We start from the raw sequence: 11,805 nt of genomic DNA, 5'->3' as shown, positions 1-11,805 counted from the left end.
GGTTTGTAATGCAGTGTAACACCAACTGTGCAGGTTCAGTTCCTATGCTAGCTGAGGTTGCCATGAGATTGGTATTCATACATACTGGTCCAATTGAGTTTATGGTCAATGGTAACCTCCAAGATGCCGATAGTGGATAATCTCATTGAATGTCAAGGGGCAGTAATTAGATAGTCTTTTACTGAAGATGGCCATTGCCTGGCATGTGTTATGCGAATGTTGCTTACCATAATCTTGTTGCATGTGAACATGGACTTCATTATTGGAGTTGTGAATGGTATTGAACATTGCACAAGCCCTGGTGAACATCCCCACTTCTGACCCTATGAAGGAGGACCGTCTTTGAAGTAGCTGAAGATGGTTAGTTCTAAGACACTACCTCAAGGAACGCCAGATATTTACTGGAGCTGAGATTACCAACTTCCAATCCCCACAACTATCTTCTTTTCCACCAGATGTGACTAACCAGAGTTTTTGTTGATTCCCATTGACTTCAATTTTTTTTTTTTTTTTTTTTAAAATTTAAAGGGTTCCTTGATATCACCTTGTCAAATGCAGCCTTGATGTCAAGAGATTTTGACCAGATATGCAGGACTGCAGAGCTTAGATTTAACTTGGTTGTGGAACCACTCAGCTGTCTATCACTTGCTAAATGCTGTTTTTTGTAGCTTCACCAGATTGACACCTCCTCATTTTTAGGTATGCCTTGTGCTGTTGCATTTTTGCACCCCACTGAAAAATCAAACCAACTTTCTGGTGAGTAGGACATGTTTCTGAAGTTCTGAGCTTCTCACTAATACCTGAAGCCAACGTGAGCCCTTCAGTTGGTAAAATATTAGCTATTCTTTTCATAGTGATTAATGCAAAAAACTGTCTTGATACACAAAAAGGGTTTCAGAAAGATTCAATTATTCAAGCTTATATTGCCTTCCAACATTCTGATACAGAACCTGCACTCCATCAGTCTAGACATTCTACAGGGTGGTTTAAGTGCAGCAGCATCAGTCTGCTCAATAGAACTAGGGGAGTTGCACTGCAACAAAAACAGGCATTATATCCTGAAATTTCTATCCAATGCATGATACACGAGTCCTTCAACCTGAAACAGAAATTTACTAGTAATGCACAGCACTGATGAATAATCATCCAAAATTAACTTCAGTTAAATTGTACTGCTTATCATTCAAGGTCCTTGCATGACACAAAGTCAATGCACTTTAAGTTATTTCAAATAGCAACATGTTCATTTACATTGTGGAAAGCAGTTCAGATCTTTAAGGCATCACATCTTTTGTCAAACTCTAAACACAAGCAAGGAACAAGAGCAAGAAAAAGGATGCTGCAAAAAGATTAAAACCCTGTCATTCAACGGAAAGAAATGGGACTTCGTGGACTCTTTTTCATACTAGATGCTAAGTATTTTTGAGCAATTTGAAATGTGTGCACCCCACAAAAGAACATGAAATAAGCTAAGAACTGAGACTATTCCATAATGAATCTCGGCAGTTCTTTTGTGTGCAAATAATTTTGTAAATCAGGCAAAGTTCCATTCTCTAAGATTTTTGAGAAGATTTGTAGCTCGGCTTATGTATGTTGTGGTTGGTTGGCTTGCCGACTGGAAAACCACTAGTCTGATTGGGGCAACACCAAGATCCTGGGACAGGCAAGCAGGGACAAGCACAGTAATTCCTAGAGAAGGCCATCAACAAACACAGAGCTAGACCCTATTTATACACTCCACTGTGAAGGAAAACTGGAAGTGAGGTAACCCAGCTCAACGGACACGAGTTTAAACAACAGGCAAGAAAACAAAACAGCACTTCATCGGAGGCTGTACTGATGAGGTTACCCAGCAGAGTAATGAAACTTCTGTGGAACGACGAACAAACTCAGCAAAAGCCAGCCAACCACAACATTCATAAATCAAAGCTACAAATCTTCTCAAAAACCTTAGAGAATGGGACTTTGCCTAATGATTTACAAAATTATTTGCACGCTTTGGGAAAAGAACAGTCGAGATTCATTATGGAGTAGTCTCAGTTCTTAGATCATTTCATGTTCTTTTGTGGGGTGCACACTCGTTTCAAATTGCTCAAAAATACTTAGCACCTAATATCAAAGTGTGTTAGGTCAGCATTCAATAAAATAGGTGTCAGACTTTATTCATTGAACTAAAGTTTAATACACTATGTTCAATCCAAGAACGTACCCAAGGACTGTCCTTCGTACCCCAAGAAAACACTAATTTATTCTAATGCTATACCTTATTAAACCCTGCTACCGCCACTATTTCTTGGCATTGAAGAGGTTCTTCTCCCTCCTCCACGGCCCCTTCCTCCACGGAAGCCTCCACGAAAACCACGACCACGAAGAAATTTAGCTGAGATCCCGAAAGTCTCTGTATTAAGTTTTCTTTCTTCAGCCCACGTACGCCTATAAATGGAGTGGTCAAAAAAGTAAAGCAATGGATAATTTTGGAGAAGCTTCAATATTTAAATGTAGTCTGATATTTGTGGTAAAGAAAGCAAATTCAGTAGTTATAAAACATATTTGTAATGCCATAAACAGCCTCCTCCATGCCTGAATAGACAATATTCTCCAATCAGTGCTCATTTAAACGGAAGTCTACAGTCAGATTCAACAAACTTGGGTCAAAACAAAATCAGCTCCAGTAGATATATGGAGATTAGCTACCACTTAATACTTTGTTCAGGTTCAAATTTGAATTTAAAATTTAATAACCTGCATTACTGAAGAGCAGCTATACAAAGTACTGAGAGAACAACCTTGGTTAATTACCAAGAGCAAACAAAAATATAGCAGTCACATCTACGTTCCAGATTTTTTATTCTTCTGTTCAGTAAGCATTGTCTTATGACAATGCTTAAAGTTAAATACATGTGCTAATTTATAGGACTTTAAATTTTCAGTCACAGCACAAGTACACTGATATACAGCCAGCATTCCAACTAATGTACATCCAGAATATTTAATGCTTTCACTTAAGGATTAGAAACTGTACAAATCCAAAGTTATAGGTCAAGTCACAAAGCAAAGTATGGACTCTCCAACTGTTCTTTTAATTTCGTAAAAAAGCACTGTTGCTTTTACGTTTAAGAAAACAAGGTAAGTTTACTTCAAATGGCTTTCCAATTCCTTAAAGTGGACAACTTATTCACTTATAGGAACTCACTCATTACAGTATTTTGGGAATGGTTTCCACAGACAATTGATACAGCACTCCAGTCACAGGTTGTGTACAATTTGCTTTGATCAAATATTTAATACACCCTTTCCACCTAGAGACCGCCACTGCATTATAGTGCAAGCCACCACAAAATTGTCCCACTTTAAAAGCAAGTTACAACACCTCAATCTGCAATCCACCGCATTAGTGCGTCACATCTGAAGAATGATTCAGACAGAGGCAGAGGCAGAGGCAATGGTTACGCTTTTATTTATTTAATTCAACTAAAGACAAACCAGAAGAGAGGGAAACATGAAAAAGGGCACTTGACTGCAAGCTTAGGAGTTACTTCGGAGAACAAAATCACATCCTTTAACAAAAACTCTATTACAACCAACTTTCAAGTTTGGTGGTTAAAGTATTCTTAATGCCCACATAGGTAGTTGTAAAACCAAAGAAAAGCTCTTGCAAACTAGTTCAGAGAAGCATCAGCAAGTTAAAATAGTCAGGCATATCGCAAATACCAAGGCTACCAGATATGATTTACATCATAGAAGGTAAATTGAAAAACTGCACAACCCTCACCTTGTCTTTGGCTCTGTTGAAATATTATCAAAGAATGATTTTGTTTTGTCATAGTAACAGTTAGGTCCAAGAGGTGGCTCTTCTTTATTTCCTTCAGTACTTGGTGACTCAACATTCGAGTCTCCTTTTTCTTCTTGATCACCAAGATCTCCTTTATGGACTTGGTCATCTAAAATTTGAGATACTGCATTAGATATTATTAAAGGCACAAAATAAGCAAAGAGATATATTTGACTATATACACCTTTTGAAGCCCATGCAACATATGCCAGTTTATACAAATTTCTGTATTACTATTGGTTTAAGTTATGTACTCAGAGGTTGGTAAAATCTTTTGTGTTGACTCCATGGTGGATAAGTATCAAAGGAGAACTGTGAACAGATGATTTTTGAAAAAAGGAAACAATTGAAACATGGATTTAAACTTTACTTCAGTCTCCATTTTGTGCTCTTATCCAGGGCACACAGCGCACGTACCAAGGCAGCTTTGAGACAAAAAAAAGTCTCAGCCAGTTGGTTTTAATCAGCAAAACTTGTACATTAAAACCCGTGTAACAAATCACAAACAGATTTAAAATTGTGCTGGTTAAGTATGAAAAGATTTTAATGTGCAAATATTCAAAAGACTACTTCACTGCATAATGATAGTTTTCCAATGCATGATGATATCCATCTCCCCCTCATCACAACTTTAGTTACTGGTGTTTCTAAAATTAGACTGCTCATCAACATCCAGTAGCAAACAGAAATTTTCCACTTAGATGGTGGGAAAACTGAAGCCATCATTTGAATTTTGCTCCAAACTATCTACTTGGCCCTTTTACCTGGCAATGAGACACTAAACCAGTGTCACATTAGTATGGTATTTGACAGAGATGATCTTCTGACAATCACTCCATTAAAAACTACTTGAAGTTATCTCTAAAACATGACCCAATAACTTTCCGGTCTCAGGACACTTGTAGGCTATGCCATTCCACCACTCTTCACAGCTCTCCCAAATTCTAACCCCCCCATTTAAAACTTTGCCAACAAATTTCAAATTCACACAGGGTTCTGTACATCTGTACTCCTTGATTTACAATGAGTCCCAGTGAAGTAGTCTTTTTGATTTTTAAATTCTTACCCTCAATTACCATTTCTCCCCAACCTCCAGTCACAAACCTCAAGATGTGTTCATCTAATTCTCATCCCAATTTTCAAACATGTCCCAGAAGTGATCATACTGTCATTTGCCTCAGCTCCTCACTCAAATTCCATCCTGACACTTCAGTTCCTTTATCTTGCTTCCTTACTTTACGGCACTCCATAAATAATCTGTCCTAATATCTTGGGTGACTAGAAAAATCTTAGAATTGTTAGTTGGGAAGAGGATATTTGACCTGTTGTGTCTGCATTAATGTTCCTACAGAATGCCTATCACATTAAAAGATGCCATATAAATTCTGCTCAAGTGTCTATCGTCTTTAAAAGTAACAGAAGTTAAAATCACAAGTGCTAGTAACACCCATTTTTTAAAAAAGTATCCAATAAAGTTTCTGCATAATTCATTGTAACTTCAGTCAAACTATGAGAAAAAGTGTGATAATTTACCTTTAATTTTGAGTTTGTTTTGGAACTCCTTTTCAAACTCCTCCTTATTAAATTGAGCATTTGCACTTTCAAAATCAAAGTCGCCTTCAAATTTCATTGTTGCTTCTTTATTGTTTCCAGAAAAGTTTTGCCCTCTTCCACGGTTCCTGACTCTTCTGTTGCCTAAAATAGTTATAATTCCTTACAGTAAGATCAGGTGGAAATTTTAAACTCCAGTTGAAAGAAGCAGCATTCCCATATTCCACAAAACAGAAAACTTTTTTTAACTTTGCTAAAAATCGACGTGAATTTTAAAGACTGATTTTAGTCAGTTGTGGCTAGAAATTCTTGGGAATCAGATGCAGGAAACAGTTGAACATGTGGACATATGTAAACTATAGCTAACTGTTTCACAATAGACTTTATGGTCTCGATATCAGTTCAGTATTTTGAAATAGTCATGCAGCACAGAAACAGTCCCTTCAGTCCAACCAATCTGCATCGAACATAATCCCAAACTGAGCTAGTCCCATCTGCCTACTCCAGGTCCATATCCCTCCAAAAACTATTAATGTACTTATCCAAATGTCTTAAACATAATTGTACCCACATTTACCACTTCAAGAAGTTCATTCCACATGTGAACCACACTTAAAGAACTTGGCCCTCATGTCTGTTTTTTTAAAATCTCTCCTCTTACCTTAAAAGTGTGCTCTCTAACTTTGAAATCCCCCATCCTAGGGAAAAGACAATTACCATTAACTCGATCTACACCCCTCATTTTACAAACTTCAATAGGGTCTCCTCTCAACCTCCTACGTGCCAGTCAAAGTCATCCCAGCCTTTCATTATAACTCAAACCTTCCATACCAGGCAACATCCTGGTTAATCTCTCCTGAAACCTCTCCAGCATTATATCCTTTCTAGTACATATTGAAGCTTTTCAGAAAGCAGAGACAAACCATCCATAGCTATAGAATCAAGGTAGTTCCACAAGTAGAAAATCAGGTGTTACATACTAACAGGTGTCAAGACTTCAAATATCAGGAAGATTCTTTTTAGATTTGTAACTAAATCTCAAATGCAAAATGTAATAGGATAACAACCATAGGGGATTTTGACTTCAGTGTTAACTGGGATAGACAGGTTGAAAGGCTTAGAAGGGACACAATTCTTAATGTGCCCTAGAGCTTTTTGTAACCCAGCATGCAGAAAATCCTACGAGGGGGGGTGGTGCTGGACCTAATTTTAGTGAACAAGGCAAGTAGCAGACATGAGGTAAGAGCATTTTGGTAACAATGACAAAATTCAATGATATTTAATATTAGATAAGCACAAAGATGGACCAGAAAGAGGTTAATTTTAACATGATCAGGCCAATATGGCCTGGAAGCAGCTACTTGCAAGAAAATCCTCAGTAATGGGAGTTATTCAAAGAAAATAGAAGTGACAGTGTGGGTCCAACATGTTCCCACAAATGTGAAGGTGAAACCAAGTCCAGAGAAACCTTGATGTCAAGAGATGTACACTGTAAAGAAAAATAATAAACTTTATGGTTGATAGAGGGCTCAAAACAGCAGATACTACAGAAAAATTGAATGCACAGTGGGTTACTTAAAATGATATATGATAAGATCAAGAGGTACATGAGAACACTGGCAGATATTATAAAAGACAATTTTTTTTTAAACCATCAGGGACAAGAAAGCAAGGAAATGTGCGGGGCTTTTGAAGGACCAAAAATGGCAATCTTTGTGGAGGCAGAAAACATAACTGAGGATTTAAATAAGTACTTTACATCTCTATTCACTCTAGGGAAGGACAATGCGGGCAGAGAAAATCAGGGACTATTACATACTTGAAATAAATTTGCTAAGTATGAGAAGGTATTACAGGGTTTTTAGTAGGCTTTAAAATGGATAAATCCCCAAGCATAGGTGAGATATCTCCCAGGCTGTGAGAGGCAAGAGAAAATTGTAAGGCTCTGAAATTTTCATATCCTCTTAGGCCATAAGAGGGGTCCTAAAGTGGATGACAGCTAATGTGGTATAATTCAAGGAGGGTGGTAGGGATAACCTAGGAAATTACACAGGCCAGTGAGTCTATCGATGATATGGTAACTACTGGGGAGAAAAAGCAGAGTTAAATTACCATTAGGAAAAGTAAGGACTAATTAAGGATAGTCAGCAGTTGAAACACTAAATGAACCAAGGGATGAAAAATGGGACTAGAATAAATAGATGCTTGATGACTCAATAGGCTGAAAGGCCTCTTCTTGAGCTGTAAAAACTCTGCCTTTAAGCGTGCCCTCCTAGTATTTTGTCCAAGCTCTTAGATCAACATTAAATTGGTAATAGATTCTCAAACCTGGACAGGACAGGAATTCTCCCTGAAAGCTCCAGTTCAGTCTGGACTGCCCATTTCTATACCCCAGTACAGAAGTGGCCCTATGATGTCTTCACCATAAAAATCTGTTGTTTTTGAAGAAGTGTACAGAACTGCAATTCAAATACTGCAGCAACGCAGCAAGGTCCAGTGGATCACTTACATTTCTCAAGACTCCAAATTAGACAACACCAGAGCTCAAGTCAAAGCTGTCATAGCCCATCAGATGCAAGACTAATTATGCAAACTCAGAACATGGCAACTGCCAGATGATACATTGTGAACTCAAGATAATAATCTATTACAATTCAATTTTTAAAATAAAGTGTCAAGAACTACAAATGGACCGAGGGCAGAACTAAACTTGCATTTCTTTAATCACCCTTGTATCTCAAACAACTTGATTCACACAAAGATAACATGATCTTTGATAGCAATCAATATATGCACCAGACCCACAAACCATCAAATCCTTGGTCCATTCTGGTTTTGGTGCAGTTGATTAATTGAGGAACATTGGCCAATGAGAATTACATTCTTCAGAAAGGGGGGGGGGGGAAAGAGAGGGAAAAGAGGAATGAAGAGAAGACTAAAAGGAGTAAAATATTTGAAGAAATAAATCTACTTAAATTTGAAATTAAATACACACCTATAAATTTGACCTATAAATATTGGAGACAAATCTTAAACTTGCATTTGAATCTACCTGCTACAGTGCAATGTCACTGTGCACCACTTCTCTTCACCTGCACCAGTCTTCTGATCATCCTTCATTTTATGCAGCACTTTACATAGGTGCATTTCTTCTTTCAAGGTTAAAAAAAGACCATATGCCTAGGGTTCTTGCACAGTGGTAGTGATTATAACCTCTGGGCCAGGAAGCCCAAGTTCAAGTCCTACCTGCTCTACAGGTGAGAGATAACATCTGCACAGGTTGATTAGAAAATTTAAAAAACCACAAGTTTTCCCTGTTCTTTGATGGTCTGCATTGCCCTTAACTGGCATGTAAATCAATAGGAAACAGGTGATTTGGTGATGGGGAATAAAGTCATGCAAGATAATATCTCTGGATAAAAGAAATAAGGATCATAAGCTTCAATTATGCTTAGATCACATCCGCACTGGGTCACTTCACATTTTTCATTTCCATTTCTTCGTCTTATTCCTGACTGAGCATTCCCTATTCCCAGCCAATCCCAAGAAAGATGCCCTACATCATTCCTAACCACTAACCCAAATGCAGAATCAACATTTAGACTACTTTGACATCTTTACTTCAATACATACTTATGAAGCTTTCTTCAAAAACACCTTCTCCTGCATCAGCCTCCTAAATTCACCTGACTTTCAAACTGATAAACAATGTCAATTTGTTAGAATTGGGAAATTGATACAATGAAATTGGATTACAGATAAATGTGCACGTTTTAAATGACAACCTGTCTCATGGATGCAGAACAAACTGACTACAATCCTATTTTGAGCATCAAATAATCAATTCACAGGCAATTACTGATTTCATCTTTTCAGGTGTCAGTTTTGCATTTAAGCACTGAATCCACTGCACACTATACAACAGTTGCTACTTTTGAAGAAACCAAATTCTTAAAAACTCATGCTTTAAAAAGAGTCTTGTAAAACCTACAAGCCTGTAGATGAATAGATTACCTGATCTCCTCCTTTGAGGCTGAGGTTTTTTATTTTCATCATTCACTTGAGATTGACTTGGCTGTGGCGTTGGTTGTACAACTGGGAGAAAAAGATAGGAATGGTAGAAATCGTGGACTATGAATTCAGCAACTGGATGATACCACTGCATTGAATGTGTATTAATGCCTGGCTCAAGTTATCAAATGAACAGTGGTAATAGATTTGACTGCTAGCAATTTTACTGCGAACAAGATTTATACATGAAAATTCATGCCTCACATGGCTAATGCGATAGGTCCAAAAACCTTTTACCTTTTCTTTGCTCTGGTCCAACAGACTGCTGATTTATGCTGGCAGGGATTTTGTCCTGTTGCAAGTTCTTCTGATTAAGACCCTCTATAGGACTCGTCTGCACACCTTGTTCTACCATAGGACTTTGCCTTGGTGGCAAAAACGGAAAACCAGTAGCTGCTGAATAGACAAAATTCACTTCAGTGTCTGCAACAGATACAGGGCACAGACTATACGCACTGTAGATGCTGGTTTCATTTAACAAAGCATAACACGGGCAAAAGAAATAACAAATATTACACAGCAGTAATAAATTAAGGGGTTGCCATTGGTTAGTTATTGGAAAAATGATTAATGCATTTAAAGTCTGAAGGCCAATGAATGCATACATTGGGAATCAACTGAATCCTAGAACACCCAAAAAAATTTAGTGCTGCTTTAGTTCAAAAATTCTAAATTTGTCTGAATTTAGCTCAGAAAACATCCTCATTGGTCAAACTAACAATGGGTTAACAGAAAAACTTCTTGCAAAAAAAGTGCTTTATGAATTGATATTGTACATTTTCCTGAAACACCCTATTACATAATTTGTACTATGGGCTAAAAGTACAAATCACTAAGATAAGGGCAAAAAAAATTATTAAAGACCAGCTTTCTCACAACTTACGTCATTAGTCCACTGCAACTGTCCTATTTAACAAGAGTAGTCACTTTACATACTAGTTGGGTCAACACTTTAAACCTTCTCCTATATACAAAGTCATCTTAAGTCCTACTCTCGTATCTTCTTTATCTTCAAGTATGGGAATGTGTTGACTTTGAAATTTGGTACCATTCTTTCAGCTTGTCACTTCACTTGCTTCCCCTAGGTCATTGCATACATTCCAAGAACCCCCCTGCACTAATATCCTTCACTAGTTTCTCCACAAGACTCACCTGCCAAAATTTGACAGAAGTTCCCTCCTGGTCTTCATTTAAACAGTCAACTGTTATGATTCCATGTGACTGTAATACTAGAGAAGCCAGATCCCAGAATGATAGACCATATTTAGTTTTGCAGTCGGTTACTGTGGCGGTTAGTCAAAAAAAAGTCATGAGGTTGCAATGTTCTTAACAGAAGTTTATCACAGAGGCGTAAAACAAGCAAAGCTATATACATACTTCAGTCAGAACCATCCTAAAGTTTCAAATGCTCCCAACAATGCCCAATGCAGAGATTCAATGCCAGAAAAATAACATCCAAAAAGTTTAACTTTGAACTGTACAACTAATTTTACTATTTTTTTCAAGTTTTGCTGGCCTAACCCACAGTTCTAACAATTTGATTTCTATCCCAACCTCTCTGGCTTGGAAACTCCAGAGGCTCAAATACAACTTAAATTGATCGATTCCTCTGAATTGGAAGAAATACCCAAGAGAAAAATCTGCTTGTTAACTAATCTTTGTATCACTCTAAACTGAAGTCAAAACAAAACTAAATGGCTTTGTTCTGTTTACTCTGCCTGTCACAAACTCAAACTAAAGCATCTTCACCATTAACACAAATTCTCGAGCCCAGTTTTCTTGCAAAATTGTGCTAACAAAAGTCCTGAATATGTTGCTTCCCAAATGAGCCCAGCTTCCCTAAGCTCCTATGCCCTATCAGTCTTCAAAATCACAAGTGGCATGCTATGTCACTAGTCAATAAACTATCCTAGTCATCCTTCTTTCTCACTTCACAAATGAATAGAAAAAAAGAATTTCTGGGATGTGAGCGTTGCTGGCTGGCCAGCATTTCTTGCCCATCCTTAGTTGCCCTTAAGATGGTAGCGAGTTGCCTTCTTGAGCCATTGTAGTCCACCTGCTGCAGGTTGGCCCACAATGCCATTAGGGAGGAAATTCCAGGAATTTGACCCAGTGAAGGAATGGTGATATATTTCCAAGTCAGGATGGTGAGTGGCTTGGAGGGGAACTCGCTGGTGGTGGTATTCCCATTTGTCTGCTGCCCTTGTCGTTCCAGATGGAAGCGGTCGTGGGTTTGGAAGGTGCTGTCTGAGGAGCTTTGGTGAATTTCTGCAGTGCATCTTGCAGATGGTACACATTGCTACTGAGTGTAGGAGGAGGGGGGAGTGGACGCTTGTGAATGGAGTGCCAAT

The 11,805-nt window shown here is 38.0% G+C and overlaps 1 protein-coding gene across 7 annotated transcripts in view; it reads right to left on the bottom strand.

Moving 5' to 3' along the window:
• Window positions 1–11,805, bottom strand: part of LOC109927129 (protein LSM14 homolog B) — a 29,291-nt gene that overhangs the window by 3,099 nt on the left and 14,387 nt on the right. For 2 of the 7 annotated variants that reach the window (XM_020527040.2, XM_020527042.2), the window contains 5 exons: window positions 9,692–9,850; window positions 9,398–9,478; window positions 5,366–5,527; window positions 3,773–3,941; window positions 2,264–2,433 (listed from right to left, as the gene is read on the bottom strand). In XM_020527040.2, the coding sequence (XP_020382629.1) occupies window positions 2,268–2,433; window positions 3,773–3,941; window positions 5,366–5,527; window positions 9,398–9,478; window positions 9,692–9,850 (737 nt within the window). In that variant the 3' untranslated portion in view covers window positions 2,264–2,267. Of the gene's footprint in view, window positions 1–2,263; window positions 2,434–3,772; window positions 3,957–5,365; window positions 5,528–9,397; window positions 9,479–9,691; window positions 9,851–11,805 lie in introns of all 7 variants that reach the window. The other 5 variants (XM_048608250.1, XM_048608252.1, XM_048608251.1 and 2 more) reach the window with 3 other exon arrangements.

The sequence above is a fragment of the Rhincodon typus genome, chromosome 19 (assembly GCF_021869965.1).
Source record: "Rhincodon typus isolate 14 chromosome 19, sRhiTyp1.1, whole genome shotgun sequence".
Lineage (NCBI taxonomy): Eukaryota > Metazoa > Chordata > Chondrichthyes > Orectolobiformes > Rhincodontidae > Rhincodon > Rhincodon typus.
Note: the sequence above shows the minus strand (reverse complement) of the source record. Positions and strands in the feature narration are given on the sequence as shown.